The sequence below is a fragment of the Oncorhynchus keta genome, chromosome 13 (genome assembly GCF_023373465.1).
Source record: "Oncorhynchus keta strain PuntledgeMale-10-30-2019 chromosome 13, Oket_V2, whole genome shotgun sequence".
NCBI lineage: Eukaryota > Metazoa > Chordata > Actinopteri > Salmoniformes > Salmonidae > Oncorhynchus > Oncorhynchus keta.
This window is the reverse complement of record NC_068433.1, coordinates 20,368,793-20,391,548: the sequence shown is the minus strand read 5'-3', so window position 1 is coordinate 20,391,548 and position 22,756 is coordinate 20,368,793. Positions and strand designations below refer to the sequence as shown.

At 44.0% G+C, this 22,756-nt stretch overlaps 1 protein-coding gene across 1 annotated transcript; it reads left to right on the top strand.

Moving 5' to 3' along the window:
- The first annotated feature begins 707 nt into the window (after nt 1–707).
- LOC118391995 (arf-GAP with coiled-coil, ANK repeat and PH domain-containing protein 1-like) lies at nt 708–21,468 on the top strand. Its single transcript, XM_035783582.2, has 23 exons — nt 708–1,410; nt 4,055–4,112; nt 5,745–5,864; nt 6,055–6,108; nt 6,286–6,344; nt 6,514–6,697; nt 7,216–7,260; nt 7,438–7,533; nt 10,492–10,566; nt 11,077–11,189; nt 11,514–11,565; nt 11,702–11,802; nt 12,054–12,165; nt 12,287–12,495; nt 12,598–12,667; nt 13,844–13,938; nt 17,208–17,404; nt 17,934–17,984; nt 18,059–18,237; nt 18,341–18,450; nt 18,524–18,634; nt 18,713–18,774; nt 20,688–21,468. Exons 1-23 carry the CDS (start codon nt 1,358–1,360, stop codon nt 20,783–20,785), a joined length of 2,304 nt encoding a protein of 767 aa, XP_035639475.1. The 5' UTR covers nt 708–1,357; the 3' UTR covers nt 20,786–21,468.
- The last annotated feature ends 1,288 nt before the right edge of the window (nt 21,469–22,756 follow it).

Here is a 22,756-nt window from a genome sequence, read left to right as displayed (position 1 = left end):
GCACTGGTGGGAGCTAAAAGTAGACTTACATTTGCTCCAAATATATTCATATAGCTCTTCAGCCTCCACATAAATTGTGATTTATTTGTGATATCAACATAAAAGCCATATGGACATATGTGGTATTTTCTGAGTTGTATACGCAAATGTAGCATACGCAGCCGATAGTGGGCGCTACATATTCTATGATTGATGTGCATTCTCAGTTGTGTCCCGGCTCATACATAAAGCAAACTATAATAATATGTGTACTGTTTTAATAACACACAATATTCCAACACCATTTTCAGATTTTCTGACCATTTAGGATGCTGCACACCGTGATCAGCCAAGGTTGTGCAACAAGCTAAATTGTCCGAAAATGGTGTTTTATTAAACAGTAGGCCAAAACATATTCTTGCTTTTTTCCCCCGCCGGGACGAATGTTTTAAGCAGCTTTTTTAAGCAGTAAAATTATATATTTGCAGCCTGAATAGAGGATACTTAATTTAGCCGGTAGACGGGTGACACGAGTGTATTTACCACCCACTATCGGCTGCCTAGGCTAACTATGAATACGACTAAAAATTGATGCAACCACATGGTTATAATCAGTGCCTCTTAGAATGAATGTAAGCCTAATATTCGACTTATTTTAACTCCAAAATGGCCATTTCTAGCCTATTTAATCATATCCCCTTCGTTTGAACAACTTCCCTACCACCACAACACTGCAATAACTGTATTTTTTGCTGTTAGGTTAGTGCAATGGCACTTGCATACCCGGAAATAGTGTGAGGGGGAGGACCAAGGCATCAAGCGAGAGAGATCGAGATATTTTTTTCGTTAGTGTGCCAGTCTAGTCACCCCAGGGTCCTCGAGGGAAATGCTGTATGTTTACAATTATTTTATTGATGTTTGATTTTTTTACGGTGAAAGAATCTAAACTGTCGAGAAACTGTTGGGATTTTTTTTCTTCATTTTCCTGACTCAAGCGCGCACGAGAGCAAGAGCGAAGTGGAACAACTGACCTATAATAAATTCATCGATTGCAGTTATTTGGTTACTAAGTTATTCTAATCAATACGTAATAACCTCTTGTTCCAAGAAGAGAAAGGCGCGATTCACTGATACCTAATGTCATGATTTAATGTCGAGAAGAATAGAATTCAAGACAACACAAGTTATTTATTGAAAACCCTAAAAACAATGCAATATACTTTCAATATGTAAATATTATATTTGGAGTATTGCTTGTTGGGGGACAACGTCGCCAAAAGGAGCTTATCTATTTTCTCAAGCACTCTCTCCCATGTCACATTCGACATCAAAATAGTTGCGGTTGTGTTGTTGTTGTAATTTGTGTCAAAACCGAAGGATGACTGTCAAACTGGATTTTGAAGAGTGCCTCAAAGACTCCCCCCGATTCAGGTATGTCATGATTAACCCTTGAATAATCTTTTTAATGACTTGGGGCAACAGTTTACATAAACTACAGGCATTATTCATGCAGTCACATTATTAGCATTGTCAAGTGAGAGCTAATTTGTAAATGCTGCATAAATGTATGTAGCCTACTTACTGCCGGCAAATTACAGATTTATTCAAGGGTAGCCTATGTAGGCCTACTGTATGTTTTTGCAGTCAATTATTTCGATAGTTTCAAAACGGTTACATGTACACACAGGGCATCCTCCCTAACAGTGAGGAAATAAGAGTAGTGCTACAAATGTTTTGGCTCAAAGTTACCTGTGCAATGTCAATAGATGCTGAGCATTGGCAGTGTGTCACACCATTCTAGTTGCACCAGCACAACCAGAGGATGCACTTGTCAAATTACAAAGTGTCAGTCCTGCAGATGGTTTGGGGCCATGCCTCTTGCTTGGGGCCAGATTTGTCACTGCCATGAATGAAATGAGTCTGGGCATTAACGTGAGGGACGAGACACTACCTTTTCTCATTAATGGGGATGGCTTTGTGTGTCGGAATAAAATAGTGAATATATACAACTTTGTTGATTGTTGTAAGCAGAGCTCTAAATTAACCTTTTCATTGGAAGCACTGGTGGTCTCCACTTTAAAATGTTAGTTTAAAAAAATACGATACAAATGTAACAACGGCTGCACCGGACATACAACACAAACATACAACACAAACATAACAAATGTGTTTGCGCCCAATGGCACAAATATAATTTTGCCATTCGGTGCACTGGTGCTATCAAATCAACATTCCAGGTCATATGCGATCAAGATGGTTGCAAGCCGAGGTTGTAAGTCAATGTGCGAATGCCACACATCAACCTTGGAGTTCTGCTTGGTTTAATAATCTCTTTGAGAGTCAATATATATATTTTTTTATTTTAACTCTAAAAGGAACACAATTTGAAGCCAAAAGGGAAGTGGATTTTGTGTTGGGTTTGAAAGTAGCTAATAAAATAGTTTTGTTGCATTGGGTGTGTTTTGCCTCCCTTTTTTGTCTGGGAGATTAGGAGTAACTGTGGTAATAAACGTCTCTCTCTTTCTCCCTTTCTCTGTCTCTTTGTCTTTGCTGTATTAACATTTCTTAATTCTTGTTTGATTAACCTTGTAAGTGGTGAAAGAGCTCCTAACTCTCTCTCTTCCTCTCTCTTCCCTTCCTCCCCATCTAGCTCTCTCTCTCTCCTCCCTCTTTCTTGGCTCATGGTCTATCTGGGAGGCACACAGTGTTGGAAAGTTTGACTTGCTGTGGCAGTCAGTGGTGCAAGTTGCAGCGGTGAGGTCTCGTGTTTGACCAAGAACAGCGAGAGGGAGAAGGTTTTAGATGTAGTTTGAACTGAATGTGCCAGAGGTAGTCCTTCAGACAGGCAGACACACACACACACACACACACACACACACACACACACACACACACACACACACACACACACACACACACACACACACACACACACACACACACACATACAGCTAGTGTGAAAGGGAGTAGAGGGTGATGTTAAGAGAAAACAGGCTTTGAAAGAGAAGAGAAGAGATTGAGAGACATATCAGTGAAAGAAGGATCGAAGAGAGAGGGACTTCTCAGGAAAGAGGCATTGGAAGAGGAAAAGCGAGAGGCTACTACAGTACACATACAGACATAGAGGCCGAGTACTTGGGGTAGCACGTCAAACCACTGCCTCCTGTTGCTAGGTAATCATGGGGGTGGGCTGGGGTTGTGGAGTGGAACAGGAGGTGAGAGATACTGAGGTGATAAATAGGAGGCAGGAAGTGTGTTTTTTGGGGGTGGATCATTGCAGAAACTTGGTCTCGCTCTCTCTCTCAGGCACACTTACTCATGCACGTTCACACACACAGATATGCATTCCTTTTTATCACCATACAAACACAGGCGTGAACACACACACACAGAGTAATGATTACAATGTGTATGTGTGTAATGACACAGGCTTTGTTCCAACCTCATCAATTATATTTTCCACCAAACCTTTGGCAGTCCTGTTTGTATTGGTACCCCTGTCACGCTGGGCTAGGCGATTTGAATATGAATGATACTGAGCTGACCGACCCAAGACCTGCAGCCACTGTCTCTACTTCACCGCCGGCAGACAAACAGGCACTGTCTGTTCCATTTCTCTCTCTCTCTCTGTCGTAACTCTGTTTCTCAGCATCTCCTTCTCTCTCTTTTTGTCTTTTTTCTCTCTCAGTATCACTCTGTCTTTAGTGGAAGGCAACGGAAACCACACTGTAAGGCTGTTGATCTGAAAGACAGACAGAGGAGAGGAGATACTGACTCATAGACAAACAGTCACAACAGCCACAATCTCCTTCCACTGGCCTTCTTACAGGCTTTAACCATGTATACTAGAGCCCATGTGAAGCATCGAGTGTACTGCTTGAACTCTCATGACGTCTGATATTACAGCCCAAAAGATGTATTGGAGCCACAGACATTTTTACTGTAGATATACTAACATTGTGCCACAAGTTCAACAATCAGACCAGTATGGTATTGCTCAAGCAGGGTGTGGAAGCATGGGAAAATACCTTCTGCCTAAGTGATGTGGCGATGTATATGTCTATGTTTCATCCAGGGCCGCCATTGAAGTGGTGGAAGGAGATGTCTGTGAATTGGAAACACGATTAGAGAAGGTGAGCGACAGTGAAACACACACACACACACACACTTCTTTTTCTATCCTCATGGGGACCTAAAATTGATTTCCATTCTAAATCCTTTTTTCCTTAAGCCTATTTTTTATTTTTTTTTACCTTTTATTTAACTAGGAAAGTCAGTTAAGAACATATTATTATTTTCAATGACGGCCTAGGAACAGTGGGTTTAACTGCCTTGTTCAGGGGCAGAAGGACAGATATTTACCTTGTCAGCTCGGTGATTCGGTCTTGCAACCTTTTGGTTACTAGTCCAACACTCTAACCACTAGGCTACTTGCTGCCCCAATACCTAACCCCTGAGCTTAAAAAAGCCTTTGTCCTCATGGGGATGGTGGAAATGTCCCCACAAGGGAGACATTATCTTGTTTTACTATCCTTGTGGGGACTTTTGGGGATTTCAGGTCCCCCACAAGGATAGAAGAACAAGACACACACACCTCCCCACTTTTTTGCTACTATGCTCCCGAGTATCAAAGCTCTCGATATGAGCATAACACCACTTCTACAGTATAAACATGCCCAGCCATCCACACAGTAGAGTGTAGATAGTAGTTGGACTGGGTCCGTTTTTGTGAACATCCCTTTTCTCTGGATATTGACTATGAACTGAGAGAGACATGGTGGTGTTTTACCTGCGTTGTAGGGAATGAACTTTACTGCTGCTTCCCCAATCTATTGTCACCAGACGAAAATGGAACTTGATCACACTCTCCTTTCAATCAATTGATATTCCTAATTCCCTAAAGGGTTTGGTGCGCATAACATTTTCAGATGCATACTTTGGTCATCAAAGTTCAGAGTCTTGAGAGTCAAATCAAATCAAACTTTATTAGTTACATGCGCTGAATACAGCAAGTGTCGACTTTACCGGAAATGCTTACAAGCCCTTAACCAACAGTGCAGTTCAAGAAGAAGAACATATTTACCAAGTAGGCTAAAGTAAAAACGAATAAGAAAATGTAACACAATAACGAGGCTATATACAGGGGACACCGGTACCGAGTCAGTGTGCGGGGGTACAGGCCAGTTGAGGTAATCTGTACATGTAGCTGGGGGCGAAGTGACCATGCATAGGTAACAAACATCCACAGAGTAGCAGCAGTGTACAAAAGGGAGGGGGGGTTGGGGGGTTCAATGTAAATTGTCCGGTGGCGATTTTATGAATTGTTCAGTCTTATGGCTTGGGGGTAGAAGCTGTTGAGGAGCCTTAGACTTGGCACTCCGGTACTGCTTGCCGTGCAGTAGCAGAAAAAACAGTCTCTGACAATTTTATGGGCTTACCTCTGACACCGCCTATTATATAGGTCCTGGATGGCAGGAAGCTTGGCCCCAGTGATGTACTGGGTTCGCACTACCCTCTGTAGCGCCTTACGCTCAGATGCCGAGCATTTGCCATACCAGGCGGTGATGCAACCGGTCAGGATACTCTCGATGGTGCAGCTGTAGAACCTTTTGAGGATCTGGGGACCCATGCCAAATATGTTCAGTCTCAACCTATTCTGTGTCGGAACAGTGACCATATTGGTTGGTAGTGCTATGTCATCTCATTTAGCATTGTATAGTATCCATGTTGTGTTGTACCTTGACACCTGTTGTCGTGTTGTGTAGCTGGTGAAGCAGTGCCACTCCATGCTAGAGGCTGGCAGGGCCTACTGTCAGACCAGCAAGAGCTTTGTCACAGGGCTCAAAGAGCTGGGCCACCACTGTTCTGGGGACAACATGATGGGGGTGAGTCTATAGAGATTCTGGGTAATACACTCTAAGCACTGATTTGGAATCATTGTAGAAGGAACCTAACTGTACAGGTCATATTACTCATAGTAAATTATTATGAAGGGAAGTGAAAGTTCCGTTCTATTGTTTTCAGTCATAGATAAAAAAGTTAAACTGACTAATTCAATGTTCTTTTCTCATCCAGGAGTGTTTGGAGAAATTCTCCAAGAAGCTGGCAGTGATTCTGGAAGCTCAGGGGGTGAGTTGGACTCCTCTATTGTGCATCACTAGCTTTCAATGTTAGTTACTGTAGCAACCACTATTACATGTCAGGTGTCTGAGTAGCTCTCTCTCTTTCTCTTTCTCTGCCTCTCTCTTTCTTTCTCTTGTCTCTCTCTCGCTCTCTCTCTCTCCTTTCACTCTCTTTTTCTCATAGGAAGTGATTGAAAGCACACAGAAGTCGGTGAAGTTGAAGTTGCTGAGTTTTGTGAAAGAGTGAGTGAGTCTGGCACTCCTTTCTCATTCAGTCCTCTTTGCCCAAACTACTACCATACACTGCTTTCACAACGAATCCAGTCCCACCCACCTCTGGTCTGAAAGGGCCACTCCCTAGCATTCAGTTATGCCTTATCCCTCCCTCCCGCTCCCCCTTCCCTTCTCCCAGGGACGTGCGTCGGTTCAAGGATGTGCGTAAGGAGTTTGAGCGGGGTAGTGAGAGTCTGGAGGCAGCATTGGGGAGGAACGCTCAGGCCCCCCGGGGAAAACAGCACGAGGTAGAAGAGGTCAGCCACGCCCTCCTCAATGCCCGCAAGACCTTCCGCTCCGGAGCCCTCGACTACGTACTGCAGGTGAGGGCATCCAAGGTGGATGGATTGAGGGAGATGGAGGGGTGAGTGTTTGCCTGTGCATACACACTGGCATGGCTGTAGAAACATGCTTTAATTGACTCCCCCAAATGCATTTTCAGCATGTTAGTTTGACTTTGAATTGATTTTGAGTGGTTTGCTTTAAATTTCATTACAGGCCAGTATTGAAACGATCAGTTCTAGACTGGAGTCTTTCTCATTCCACAGCTGGCTGGCTTTTTGAGAACATGGACATTACTCAAAGGCCTCAAACAGAATGCTAGATCTTTTACAAATAACAGATGTCAGGACCAGGCCATATTTCTAACAAAATAATTCATCAGATATGCAACGGCACCTATGTTTAGGGACATGTGTTTTGCTGTGGTGAATGATAACAACATTGCCTGAGGATTTCCCTGTATAGCAGGTTGGTCACTATTAATACCCAGAGGTTTCGTACTAGCTGCAGTCATAACCACACCCATGTTCTGTTCCCTCCTGTTCACAAACTCTCCTAGATCAATGTCATCGAGGCCAAGAAGAAGACAGACATCCTGATGGCGGTGAGTTTCGTCATGTTATCGTTGGGAGTGTTGTAAAATGTTGCATGGTTAAGCTCACATGTGGGTGTCTAATCATTTGTTTACTTGAGCAGTTGTTGAGTTCCCTTTACGCTTGCATGTATTGTTTAGCATGTAGTTGGTTGTATGACAACGCTTTGCCCTGTGTTCTTCTGTCAGATGGTGTCTATGATGGATGCCCAGTCCCAGTTCTTCCAGCAAGGTCACCAGTCCCTCTCGGAGCTGGACGACTACCGCCGCACCCTGAGTGAAGAGGTAACAAGAACATGTGAAGGAATGAGAGGGAGGGCGGGAGATCAGTGTGTTGGAGGAACCAAATTCATAGACGGAGGAAGAGATCTGTTCAAGTACGTTGTTCAGATTTTGAAATTAGGGAACACAGCGAGGGAGAGAGAGTGGGGTAAAAATAGTTTATGAGAGTGAGTGGAAGAGAAGAGGGGGATGAATTGATCTCCTCTTAGATGAACGGTGGAAAAGGTTTATTCTAATAGTCGCTTCCATTGATTAATTAGCACACGAGTCCTAGCAATGAGCTCCAGAGGGATGAGGAAGTCACAAGGTGACGTCCCTCTCATCGTGACAGGAAACCGTGTGGGCACCGTCAACAGGAAACATTTCACATGACTGAGAAAGTTTGTGCTTGCATGCGTTCGTGTGTGTGTGTGTGTGTGTGTGTGTGTGAGAGAGCACGTGCATGCGTGTTTTCATCTAGTCAAACAGTAACGTTAGTGCCACGCTGGAATAGCACTTTAGCATACCTGGAAGAGCTGCCATACATGGAGCTCTAGACCTGAAGTCAACAGTAGACTAAAACTAACAGGAAGGTTAGTCAGAGAGAAGCTTGAAACCGGAAAGCAAGTCACCTTTCACTGGAGCATTAAGGCCACAAAGACTGTTTTAACTCTTCCTGCTGTTACAGGAAATGGCAAAAGAGTGAGAGGCAGAATGAGAGAGAGAAAGAACAAGAAAATGTCAAAAATACCTGCAGAAGGTGCTTAAAGACTGCTGGATTGACTGATATAAATATATTTTTATTTTATTATTATTATTTTTACAATGATGACCAGTTTACAGAGGAGTATAAAGTGCAGTGATGTGCCCTATAAGGAGCATTGATGGCAAGTCTGATGGCTGAATGGTAAAGAACATCTATTTGCTCAAGAGCACCCTTACCTGCCGATCTATAAATTACGTCTCCGTAATTTTGCATGGGTAGGATGGTCATCTGAATCAGGGTTAGTTTGGAAGCTGGGGTGTAACACAAAATTCAGGGAGGGGCCAGCTGAGTACAAGACGGTATCATCTGCATATAAATGGATGAGATAGCTTCCTACTGCCTGAGCTATGTTGTTGATGTAAATTAAGAGCGTGGGGCCTAGGATTGAGCCTTGGGGTACTCCCTTGGTGATGGGCAGTGGTTGATACAGCAGATGTTCTTAATGCACTGCACTCTTTGAGAGAGGTAGTTAGCAAACCAGGCCAAAGACCCCTCAGAGACACCAATGCTCCTTAACCGGCCCACAAGAATGGAATGGTCTACCGGATCAAAAGCTTTGTCCAAGTCAATAAAAATAGCAGAACAACATTGCTTTGAATCAAGGGCAATGGTGACATCATCCATAACCTGAGCAGAAACCAGATTGTATACCAGAGAGAATACTATAGACATTAAGAAAGCCAGTCAGTTGATTATTGACAAGTTTTTCCAACACTTTTGATAAACAGGGCAAATTAGAAATTGGCCTATAACAGTTAGGATCAGATTGATCTCCCCCTTTAAATAAAAGACACGCCATGGCTGCCTTCCAAGCAATGGGAACCTCCCCAGAGAGGAGAGACAGGCTGAAAAGGTTAGAGATATGCTTAGCGATTATAGGGGCTACAATCTAAATCACATGACCCAGATGTTTTTTGGGGGTCAAGTGTAAGGAGCTCCTTTAGTACCTCAGACTCAGTGACTGCCTGCAAGGAGAAACTTTGTAGCGGGGCAGGAGAAAATCATCAGGGCTATTCACATTAAAAGGGGTGGGAGATGAGGAAAAGTTGGACGGGCAACAAGGCATGGCAGAGTCAAATAGGAATCTCGACTTAATGAAGTGGTGATTAAAGAGCTCAGCCATGTGCTCCTTGTCAGTAACAACCACATCATCAACATGAAGGGAAAGCTGTGAGGAGGAGGGTTTATTCATCAGGTCTTTAACCGTTTTCTAAAACGTCTTGCGGTTAGACCCACAGAGAGAGAACTGCTCCTTAAAGTAACTCACTTTGGCCTTCCGGATAGCCTGAATGCACTTATTTCTCATTTGCCTGAACGAGAGTATGCGTTTGCAGAGCCTTTCACCAAATAGAATTCTTGAGGTGGAGTAACTCTGTAACTGAACCTGTATTTAATTCTCATTATCTTTATGGGGGCATGTTTGTTAATAATACCACTGAAAATATTAAAGAAGAATGTCCAAGTGTCTTTGACAGAGGGGATCAAGCTGGTTCTTTACCAATTTACAGACGCCAGGTCATGAAGGAAGGCTTGCTCATTAAAGTTTTTTAGCAAGCGTCTATGACAAATCGGGACAGATCGTTTCACTGAGCAGCCATTACAAAGACAGGCTGTAAAACAGTGATCACTAAGGTCATTACAGAAAACACCAGACTGATACCTGTCAGGATTATTTGTGAGGATAACATCAAGGAGAGTAGCCTTTTGTCAATGTTTGGAGTCATACCTTGTGGGATTGGTAATAATCTGAGAAAGATTTAGGGAGTCCTGAAACTTTAGTGAGAGAGGGAGAAAGTAAAGCTACTATAGGAAGCTGCTTGAGGTTTTTCCTCGATCCTCCATGCAGAAACAGGGATTTGGGACAGGTTCAGCACTTCCTCCTTCCTGTTTCACCAAGAGGATGAAGTCTGTAGTGATGGACTCCCTGACATCTAGCTAAAAGCTGTCCAAGCCAGAAGTCCTTAATCTCCTAGCCTGATTTTCCTCAACAGTTTCTACATTAATCTCTAAAACTACAAAAAAACATACACTGTTCCAGTATACTGTGTACATTATTCTCTATATTTTGTTCCCTGGCCGAACTGGCCTATCATGCTGCACTGCCGTGTGTGATATAGGATAATGTGCATCATTTGAAACATATTGTATACTGTGTTTTTTTTTTAAATCAATTTTTTTGTGCCTGACTCTCTCTCTTTTTTTAATCTCATACACAGCACACTCAACTAGTGTTGAATTCCGCCAGGGAGAAGAGAGACATGGAACAGAGACACGAGGCCATTAAGAAAAAGGTGAACACTGCTGGATCCAAACTAAACACAGGCCACCAAGTTGGCTGCCGTGTTATTGTGTTTTGTAACTAAACCAAGACAGACCACAACCTGTCGTTTCCAATGGGAACAAATGAGGGCAGAACAAGCAAGGAGGTGGGCAGAGCCAAACACAAGCTAGCGTGATCCAATTGGTGCATTCTAGCATGCATCTGCATATTTCCCTTCGGGTATGCCACCTCTGTGAAATGAGTGTGGGCAATTCTCCTTTGCAATCCATCTAACAATGTAATTTTGTTTTTGCAAAGGGTAAGTCTACAAAATGTAGTTCATTTTGTTCAGAACATATCCTATCTGTGCTAGAAGTCACCAACCTGTGAAGATACAGCTAGTCACACCTGATGACGTCATCATTTCCTTTTCGACATAGCTCAGTAGTCTACTGGCATCACTGCATGACAATGATATTTACTATTATCCCTTCCCTTCCCTACAGTAATGTTTCTGGTTGTGTTTATGTTGTGTTGGCAGGATGTGTCCTATGATAACTCCTTAATGGATTTCTGTGCTGATGCCGCCAACGGTATTGCCATGGAGGGCTACCTGTATAAGAGAGCTAGCAATGCCTTCAAGACCTGGAGCAGGTATGTTACCCCACCACACATTCTCTCTACTGTATGTTGATCTCTTTCTCTGCCTTTCTCTCTCTCTCTCTGATATTTAAAGGCTATAGCCTAGGAGCAGAGGAGGCTGCTGAGGGGGGCGGCTTATAGAAAGGGCTGGAATGGTATCAACCACATAGAACCACGTTTGATACCATTCTATTGACTCTATTCAAGGCATTAATATGAGCCGGCCTCCCCTCAGCAGCCTCCACTGCTAGGAAGGTGATGGGTAGAATCATGATATATCTAATGATTGCATTGTTTATTCTCATCTCCTTTTGATCTCCTGTCTCACGACGGTAGGCGCTGGTTCTCCATTCAGAAAAATCAACTGGTCTATCAGAAGAAATTCAAGGTGCATTTTCGAAGGCCACTGCTTAACTTTTCAATGCATTTTTTATAGCAATCCATGCAGAGACAATGTTTATGACGTTCACACACACCCACCCACCCACACACACCCAGCCTGGCCGTGTCCTTCTTTCTCTCAGGATCAGCCCACAGTAGTGATTGAGGATCTGCGTCTTTGTACAGTGAAGGTCTGCGTTGACAACGAGAGACGATTCTGCTTTGAGGTGGTCTCTCCATCCAAGTGAGTCTACAGCTGTGTGTGTGTGTGTGTGTGTGTGTGTGTGTGTGTGTGTGTGTGTGTGTGTGTGTGTGTGTGTGTGTGTGTGTGTGTGTGTGTGTGTGTGTGTGTGTGTGTGTGTGTGTGTGTGTGTGTGTGTGTGTGTGTGTGTGTGTTATATACAGGGAAAGTAGGGGTGTGTGTTGATGTTGCTTTAGATATTTGTTTAGGGTATTGGTTTAGTGTTAACATAGTGATTTTGTGTGTGTGTGTAGGAGCTGTCTGTTACAGGCAGACTCCGAGCGCCAGCAGCAGGGCTGGATCAGTGCCGTCCAGAACAGCATTGCTTCAGCCTTCCAGGAACGCAGAGAAGACCCACACAGTCCCGTGAGAAAACATACAAACGTTATTCATTCTGAACGAATGTGTTTCAGAAGCAGGTTTGTAGGTCATTGTCTACACAAAGTTTGTTTGTGTGTGTACATCTCTCGCTCTTTCTCTCACATAGAGGGAGCATTGCAGCTCTGTGTCGGGAGGCAGCCCAGGAGGAGGAGGGCTGTGTGGGGAGCAGGAGAAGACGGGGGGCCGCGAGGCTCTGGAGGAGGTCCAGGCCATCCCAGGGAACATGCAGTGCTGCGACTGTGGAGAACCCGGTCCAGACTGGGCCTCTATCAACCTGGGGATCACCCTCTGCATCGTCTGCTCGGGGATACACAGGTACACACACTCACTCACTCACTCACTCACTCACTCACTCACGCAAACACACACCCACACACCCACAAACTAAAATGTAACTACCTTATATCCTTCTGACAGGAGTCTGGGTGTCCATTTCTCCAAAGTACGCTCCCTCACCCTGGACTCCTGGGAACCAGAGCTGGTCCGGGTAAGAATACATCCACTACGCTACCTTTGGATGCATCTCAATAATGTAGCATTACTAGACTAATGTCAAGGGGGGTTACTGTACAGTCGTGGCCAAACGTTTTGAGAATGACACAAATATTAATTTCCACAAAGTGTCTTTAGATATTTTTGTCAGATGTTACTATGGAATACTGAAGTATAATTACAAGCATTTCACAAGTGTCAAAGGCTTTTATTGACAATTGCATGAAGTTGATGCAAAGAGTCAATATTTTCAGCGTTGACCCTTCTTTTTCAAGACCTCTGCAATCTGCCCTGGCATGCTGTCAATTAACTTCTGGGCCACATCCTGACTGATGGCAGCCCATTCTTGCATAATCAATGCTTGGAGTTTGTCAGAATTTGTGTGGTTTTATTTTTTCCGGATGTAGCAAACAATAGGAAAGGGGATTCATCAGAGAAAATGACTTTACCCCAGTCCTAAACAGTCCAGTCCCTGTACCTTTTCCAGAATATTAGTCTGTCCCTGATGTTTTTCCTGGAGAGAAGCGACTTCTTTGCTGCCCTTCTTGACACCAGGCCATCCTCCCAAAAGTTTTTGCCTTACTGTGCATGCAGATGCACTCACACCTGCCTGCTGCCATTCCAGAGCAAGCTCTGTACTGGTGGTTCCCCGATCCCGCAGCTGAATCAACTTTAGGAGATGGTCCTGGCGCTTGCTGTACTTTCTTGGGCACCCTGAAGCCTTCTTCACAACAATTGAACCGCCCTCCTTTTGAAGCTTCCAGTCTGTTATTCGAACTCAATCAGCATGACAGATTGATCTCCAGCCTTGTCCTCGTCAACACTCACACCTGTGTTAACGAGAGAATCACTGACATGATGTCAGCTGGTCCTTTTGTGGCAGGGCTGAAATGCAGTGGAAATGTTTTTAGGGGATTCGGTACATTTGCATGGCAAAGAGGGACTTTGCAATTCATCTGATCACTCTTCATATCATTCTGGAGTATATGCAAATTGCCATCATACAAACTGAGGCAGCAGACTTTGAAAATGTATATTTGTGTCATTCTCAAAACTTTTGACCACGACTGTACATGCATTGAAACTCTATGTAGAAATACTTATACTTTCTTTATTCAATAAAAGCACAACTGACGTGTGTGTTTATCCTCCCTGCCTTGCTGTCCTGTAGTTGATGTGTGAGTTGGGAAACACAGCCATCAACAGGATCTACGAGGGGCGAATTGACGAGATCACCATCAAGAAACCCCACCCCTCCAGTCCAAGGTATCTCACTCCCCACTCTCATTTTCATGAGTCATCACTTTTTATTAATCTCACATAGACAGTCAAGATGTAATAGCGTTGCCGTGTGATTTCATTGCAGGTTAAGAAGGATAATGGAACAGAACGTACAGATAGAAATGTATTGTGTAGACCAGACAAGATTCTGTATTGTCTATATACTGTGGAGTAGTTCTATTCTTCACATCACATTCTATCTGCAACTTTCAAAACATTATAAAAAGTTCTGTTGAATCCCCAGGTATAAGAATCCCCCTTTCATCTCCTTCTGGTGTCATTAACATGGAACTGCAGGGAGATGTTTTACAAGTTTTCCTTATTACACTTAAAATGCATACTGCTAAAATGTAAACTATACTTTTTCTTTGCTCAATATGCCAATATTCTATCTTTAGAATGGGAAATGATGTAAATATATCACTAGCCACTTTAAACAATGCTACCTTATATAATGTTACTTACCCTACATTATTCATCTCATATGCATACGTATATACTGTACTCTACATCATCGACTGCATCCTTATGTAATACATGTATCACTAGCCACTTTAACTATGCCACTTTGTTTACTTTTTCTACATACTCATCTCATATGTATATACTGTACTCGATACCATCTACTGTATGCTGCTCTGTACCATCACTCATTCATATCCTTATGTACATATTCTTTATCCCCTTACACTGTGTATAAGACAGTAGTTTTGGAATTGTTAGTTAGATTACTTGTTGGTTATCACTGCATTGTCGGAACTAGAAGCACAAGCATTTCGCTACACTCGCATTAACATCTGCTAACCATGTGTATGTGACAAATAACATTTGATTTGATTTGATTTTACATGACCAAAAGTATGTAGACACCTGCTACTCGAACATCTCATTCCAAAATCATGGGTATTAATATAGAGTTGGTTCCCCCTTTGCTGCTTGCTTCCATTCAGCTGTTAGTGAGGACGGGCACTGACTTATGTATTATACAGTGCAGGAAAGTATTCAGACACCTTGACTTTTTCCACATTTTGTTACGATATAGCCTTATTTTAAAATGGATAACAAACATGCTTTCCTCATCAATCTACACACAATACCCCATAATGAATGACAAAGCAAACATTTTTCTTTGCAAATATATTACAAATAAAAACAGACCTTATTTATGTAAATATTCAGACCCTTAGCTATGAAACTCGAAATTGAGCTCAAGTGCATCCTATTTCATTGATGATCCTTGAGATGATTCGACAACTTGATTAGTGTTGTGATAAATTAAATTGATTGGATATGATTTGGAAAGGCACACACTGTCTTATATTTTAATTTTATTTTTTATTATTATATATATTTTTTAACCTTTATATAACTAGGCAAGTCAGTTAAGAACATATTCTTATTTACAATGACCTATCCCGGCCAAACCCTAACCCGGACAACTGTGCGCCGCCCTATAGGACTCCCAATCACGGCCGGTTGATAAAGCCTGGGATCGAACCAGGGTCTGTAGTGACCCCTCTACCACTGAGATGCAGTGCCTTAGATCATCGCGACACTCGGCAGCCCTGTCTATATAAGCTTCCACAGTTGACAGTGCCTGTCAGCGCAAAAACCAAGCCCTGAGGTTGAAGGAATTGTCCAGAAAGCCCAGAGACAGTATTGTCTCGAAACACCGATCTGGATAAGGGCACCAAAAATATTCTACAGCATTGAAGGTTCCCAAGAACACAGTGATCTCCATCAATCTTAAATGGAAGAAGTTTGGAACCACCAACTCTTCCTAGAGCTGGCTGCCTGGCCAAACTGAGCAATCAGGGGAGAAGGGTCATTGTTAGGGAGGTGACCAGGAACCCAATGGTCACTCTGACAGTGTCCCTCTGTGGAGCTGGGAGAACCTTCCAGAAGGACGACAACTCTCGGCAGCAGTCCACATATCAGGCCTTTATGGTAGAGTGGCCAGACGGAAGCCACTCTTCAGTAAAAGGCACATGCAGCCCACTTGGAGTTTGCCAAAAGGCACCTAAAGGACTCCCAGACCATGAGAAACAAGATTCTCTGGTCTGATGAAACTAAGATTAAACTCTTTAGCCTGAATGCCAAGTGTCCCATCTGTTGGAAACCTGGCACCATCCCTACGGTGAAGCATGGTGGTGGCAGCATCATGCTGTGGGGATGTTTTTCAGCGGCACGGACTTTGAGACTAGTCAGGATTGAGGCAAAGATGAACGGAGCAAAGCACAGAGGGATCCTTGATGAAAACCTGCTCCAAAGTGATCAGGTCCTCAGACTGGGGCGAAGGTTCACCTTCCAACAAGGACCATATGCACACAGCCAAGACAATGCAGGAGTGGCTTCAGGACACGTTTCGAACATCTCTGGAGAGACATGAAATTAGCTGTGCAGCGATGCTCCCCATCCAACCTGACAGAGCTTGAGAGGATCTGCAGAGAAGAATGGGAAAAACTCCCCAAATACAGGTGTACCAAGCTTGAAGCGTCATACCCAACAATACTCGGCTGTAATCGGTGCCTAAGGTGCTTCAACAAAGTACTGAGTAAAGGGTCTGAATACTTATGTAAATGTGATATTTCAGTATTTATTTGTTAAATTTGGCAAAATTTCTAAAAGCCTGTTTTTGCTTTGTCATTATGGGGTATTCAGTGTAGATAGTCCCCCCCCCATCTTAAATCTATTTTAGAATAAGGCAGTAACAAAATCTGGAAAAGTTAAGGGGTCTGAACACTTTCCGAAGGCACTGTATCTGACTTCCTCTTTTCCTCTCTTCTGCTGCACCCCAGACAGGAAGTGACACAGGTACATGACGATGGCTGTGGTTTGTGCCGTAACATGACAATGACTGTGGTTTGTGTTGTAACTAAACTGTCCCCCAGAAATGTGCTGTGCAACTGCATGGCTTTGTGTATGTGTTCTGAATGTAAAGTAGAATGCAGTCAACCATGTTGTAATACAGTACAGGGAGGGCTGGCTTGTCAAATTGAATTGAACTGAATTGCTGTGTTATAATATGATGGTTTGTTGATGTGCATTACTGTATATGAAATTCATTTGATTTGATATATTGTTTTACTCAAATTGCATTAATGATCTGACACTCTCTTGCCTTCCTTTTTTTTATCTATCCATCTCTCTCGTTCTCCATCTCTCTATCCCCCTTCTCTCTCTCTGTCTCCATCTCTCTCGTTCTCCATCTCTCTCTTTCTCCATCTTTCTCTCTCTCTCTATTGCTCTTTCAGGGGTGATAAGGAGTCGTGGATTCGTTCTAAGTACGTGGAGAAGAAGTTCATCCAGAAGCTCCCGGAGACGGGACGTAAAGCTCCCCTGCGGCGCTCCAGCGCCCGGAGGAACAGGGCTAACACCCAGGAGAGGCCAGCTGGGTCACGACCCCCACTCAAACCCAAACCCACCCGGGCCACCCTGCCACGACTCGCAGGTACTGGACAGGACATACACGCTCATCTGATTCGCACTATAGGGCCAAACCGAGCAGACCTGTACCAGGCTGGCCTTGTTAAGCATTACATTACAACTGATTAGGTATTCAAATCAATAGCATTTCTGCTTCCTATAAAAGAGATGTTGTTCTTTTCGCTGTCTGCTGATGGACTGGTAGGTGTTGAAGTGATATAAGTCCTGATCCAGTACAAATGTGGTGCTGTGGGTTATTTGTCCAAGGGATAGATAAGAGGATAGATACCAACGACAGAAATTCCACAATTTATCAAGTTAGGAAGGAATTTATGTCAAATATTCACAAAATGTTGAGCCTCGCTGCATCTAAACTCACACACACACACACACACACACACACATCATCCATAAACCTGGTGACACAGTAAAAAGCGGTAAGCTTGGTACATTGTTGTAGTGTGTGTATTGTTATAGTCAGCAGGATAAACATGTCATCTTGTGGCCTGTTGCTATACTGAAGGAATATCATGTGACGCTCTCTCTCCCCTCAGGGCTCAATCAGAGTGACCTTGTCCAAGAGAACAATACGGGCATTCACAAAGGTGACACAAACACACACACACACGGCCCACCACACACACACACACGCACTAAACCCCCTGTCATCCCTCCACAGATGATGAAGATGACGAAGAGGAGGACCTGTCTGGTCTTCATCCCGGGGCGTTGTTATATCGGTCTGCAGCGCTGCAGAATTTCCCTGTCATGGCCGACGCCCTGGCCCACGGAGCTGACGTCAACTGGGTCAACACAGCCGAGGAGTCCAGCACCCCACTCCTACAGGCCGTCACCGCGGTGAGGAGAGCGAGAGAGTGTGTTTATAAGAGAGCAAGCAGGTTTGTGTGAATGTATCGGTTTTTGCGTATATGCTCACCTGCCCTCTGACCCGTCTCTCCAGAACTCCTTGGCAGCGTGTGAGTTCCTGCTACAGAACGGTGCCAATGTCAACACAGCAGACAGCAACAGGAGAGGACCTCTACACCACGCCACTATACTGGGACACACTGGGTAGGATGGACACACACATGCGCACACATACGCATGCACACACACACGCACTAACCTGGTCCCCATCTCCCAGGCTTGTGTGTCTGTTCCTGAAGCGAGGGGCGGACTACAACGCCAGAGACAACAACCAGAAAGACCCCATTACTATCGCCGTGGAGACAGCCAACGCTGACATTGTCACCCTGTGAGTATAAACTTCAGTTGATTTGTTGACACTTGAAGGGTTGATTGATTTTCTCACGACTCTGCTTTCTCCTGACAGGCTGCGAATTGCCAAGATGAACAAGGAGATGCGGGAGATGGATGGAGCCTTTGGCCAATCAGGTCACTCGGGGGGACAGGGTGTGGGCGGGACAGGGAGTGGGATGGGCCAAACCAGGAAGGGACTTCAGGCCTTGAAGAACCAACTGAGTGGATGGGCACTAGGGGGGCAGAATGAGTAGAGAGAGGTGGACTGGCATCGTAATTGAGGAGAGAACAGATAGGGATGAGGGGTACCTCCGAGGTGCATAGGCTACTCGTCTAACAGTTCCCAGTAAGTTGTGAGGTAATATTAAAATAGATTAGATTTTTTTTTTAACATTAAAGTCAAGCATGATGTTCAAGTTATGTTTTGATTGCTTTCTGGAATCATTGCTGGACCCTTCCTAGAGTGCTGTCAGAAGGAATCTGGACAAATAATAGGTTAGGGGGAACATTCTTGTAACTTATATGGGGAACGTTCCTGGAACTGAGAGTTGTTAACTGGATTACTGGGTAGGGACCATTTGCTGTATCTCCAAAAAGGGAGTAGAGTGAATGCAGTTTGAGTAGAGGGATAACTCGAATACAGGGTAAATGTATGGACAAGAGGCTTCTATACTGTAGTATTTCTGCATGTTGAAAGAGGCAACCATTTTGGGAATATAATACTAAAGGGAAAAACTGGGAAAAGGAGAGAACATTCCTTAGAAGAGGAAGGAGGGACGTTTAAAGGGAGTGTTTATGTATGCACACCACGAGAGAGTCCACGTTGCACTTTGATGTAGAATGAATGAATGCCGTTAGTCATCCTGCACATTACAGCCCATATAAGCTCAATGTAGATCAGTGTATGATAGCACTGGGCATTGGCCATGTTTAACATGTATTTATACACCTATATATAAGTGTAGAGTTCTATATGGACTTATGTGTGAATGTATTGTATGATCGCACAGGATGCTGCTTGAAAAAGAATGAATCTGATTGTTAGTGTTGTCTCATCGTGTACATTTTATGCACCTTCCAACAACCAATGGTATTTTCACTTGAGGGTTTTTCCATTATACAACTGTATGTTCCCCCAGGCTTGCTTTAACCTTTTCAAACGGGCTCTGTGGTCACACCTAAGGGGTTACTAATTGTGTTTGACCGGTTTCAAATGCACACTGCCACCGTTTAAGCGTGACTTTTGTTTGAGAATTAGAACTTGGTGCTGAGAACATGAAGATGTATAGAAAGTAATGAGCCACTCTGTCCATTGTAGTTCGGTGTTTTCCAAACAGTGGCTCAGGGCCCACTGGTGGGTTATTGTTGTGGCCAGTCTTAGGCTGCTGGTCAAGCCTGGATCGTGGCTGTTATAATCATGTTTGTGTCTATCTGGACAATGAACAATGCACCATGATTAAACATTTGGGAACCACTGGTCTGAGCCCATCAGCTAGCCAGTAGGCCTAGCTGATGCAACCAATTTGGGCTGGAACAGTGGACTCTCAATGGGTAGAGCTGTAATATTTGTTGCGGTGTTGTATGCGAAAGAGGGTGGACCATCCATTCCTCCATAGCCAAACTGTCTGCCAAGTCTGTTCCAAGTTATTTACTCCAGTACTGTCACAATAACACCCTATTTCAAATCCTGGTTTGAAGTATCCTAACTCAAATCATTTGTCTGGCTCTGGAGGACTGAGGTTGTGAGGCTCATGTAATGTCTATACTCGGAAATGCTTCATTTGTCTTGTCAGTCTCTGATGTGCAGTGCTTTCTCGTTGTTGTTTTGTGAGCCTTTGTGTTTGTCCAATGAGGCGACTGCCTGCTCTGCGCTGCTTGCACAGTGTGTCCCTTGATGCCACCTCCTTACAGCGCTACAGGTAAACAGTGTGTGCGCGTGCGTCCGCGTGTATGCATGCGTGTTTTATAGGAGTAGCCTAATGTCGGCAAATTGTAAATGTCTAAATCCTCTTTTCCTGAATTTTCATCTTATGTCTTGTTTTTCTAAGGTGATGAAACGTACCAGGACATCTTCAGGGACTTCTCTCACATGGCATCTAACAACCCGGAGAAGCTCAAACGCCGCAGCACAGACTTTAAAACTTGACCTTTTACTCAACAGCTGTTTCTTTTGTATGCTGTTGTTATGCTGTTTTCCTTTCTTTTTTGTTGTTGTCACACACACACACGCCGACACAGTCAAACACACACACACATTTGCTGGCCACCTGCTCTGCGTTAGGTCATTGCTCAGCTGGTGATTACTTTAGTAGCGGCTCCGGTCCAACAGTAATGTCTTTGTGTTTGACTGCCAGAGGAGAACACTCCGGCTTAGTGGCTACATGAGACACTTGTTGAAGGAGATAGAAGATGTACAGCCTAATAATGACGGCTGATACAGTAATAACCTCCCATTGAATGACTTATTTCTTCATTTAATTTGGCTAACCGTAGTCTAACGGAGCCACCCGACACAATTCTCGTCTCGTTGACTCGACTGTAAGGCTCGGTTTCCCACAACTACCGTTGAACAAGAAAAATGCAACTTTAATAGCTGTGTTGCTTTCTGTCGATCCCCCTCAATGTGCTGTTGTGACAGAAAGAAAAGGAGGGATATGTTTGAAGCAAAGGGTAAAACTGTTGTATGTGCTCTTGTACTTGTCTTCATAATTTTGGATGTGATGTTGTTTCTTTGTATATCATGTTGGTTTTTTTTGGGGGGGGGGGTCTATTGACTGCGTGAGGTACAAGATATGTGTTTCTTGCGGAAAATTAAAATACCCGAGTTAATTTCCGTTTCTGTGTAAAGTCATTCAGTGGACCTAGATATGCTGGGTGTGTTTAAGCGGTAAGTCGAGCGAAGTCGACTAGACGAAAATAGCGAGTGAAATGGGGGGGAGGTGTATCTGCGACAGCCAAAAGCAAGGCTCAGATCAACATGGCAATGTCAACAAAGCTGCTATATAAAATGTTTTCTTTATAAATGTCTAAAAAAAACTTTTCTATACCCCCATATCACACACTCACAAACTGAAAACGTAACATATGTACAATTAATTGGTTAATAGAGAAAGGTCTCAAATATTCCTTTCATTTGTGTCCCCTGCAGCTTGACAATTGACAGTTGGTTCCTGTTTAAGTCACGTCTTCGGCCATGTTTGCATGGGTATAAGTACACAAACGTAACATGTGTAAATATTTGTGAGAACATAAGATTCAAAAACTGAGACATAAACTGAACAAGTTCCACAGACATGTGACTAACATATGTAATAATTTGTCCCTGAACAAAAGGGGGGTCAAAATCAAAAGTAACAGTCAGTATCTGGTGTGGCCACCAGCTGCATTAAGTACTGCAGTGCATCTCCTTCTCATGGACTGCACCAGATTTGCCAGTTCTTGCTGTGAGATGTTACCCCACTCTTCCATCAAGGCACCTGCAAGTTCCCAGACATTTCTGGGGGGGGAATGGCCCTGGCCCTCACCCTCCTATCCAACAGGTCCTAGACGTGCTCAATGGAATTGAGATTCGGCCTCTTCGCTGGCCATGGCAGAACACTGACATTCCTGTCTTGCAGGAAATCATGCACAGAATGAGCTGTATTGCTGGTGCCATTGTCATGCTGGAGGGTCATGTTAGGATGAACCTGCAGGAAGGGTACCACATGAGGGAGGAGGATGTCTACCCTGTAACGCACAGCGTTGAGATTGCCTGCAACGACAACAAGCTCAGTCCGATGATGCTGTGACACACCGCCCCAGACAATGACGGACCCTCTACCTCCAAATCGATCCCACTCCAGAGTACAAGCCTCGGTGTAGCGCTCATTCTTTCGGCGATAAACGCGAATCCGACCATCCCCCTGGTGAGACAACTGCGACTCGTCAGTGAAGAGCACTTTTTGCCAGTCCTGTCTGGTCCCGCAGCGGTGGGTTTGTGCCCATAGGTGACGTTGTTGCCGGTGATGTCTGGTGAGGACCTGCCTTACAACAGGCCTACAAGCCCCCAGTCCAGTCTGAGCACTGATTTAGGGATTGTGCGTTCCTGGTGTAACTCAGGCAGTTGTTGCCATCCTGT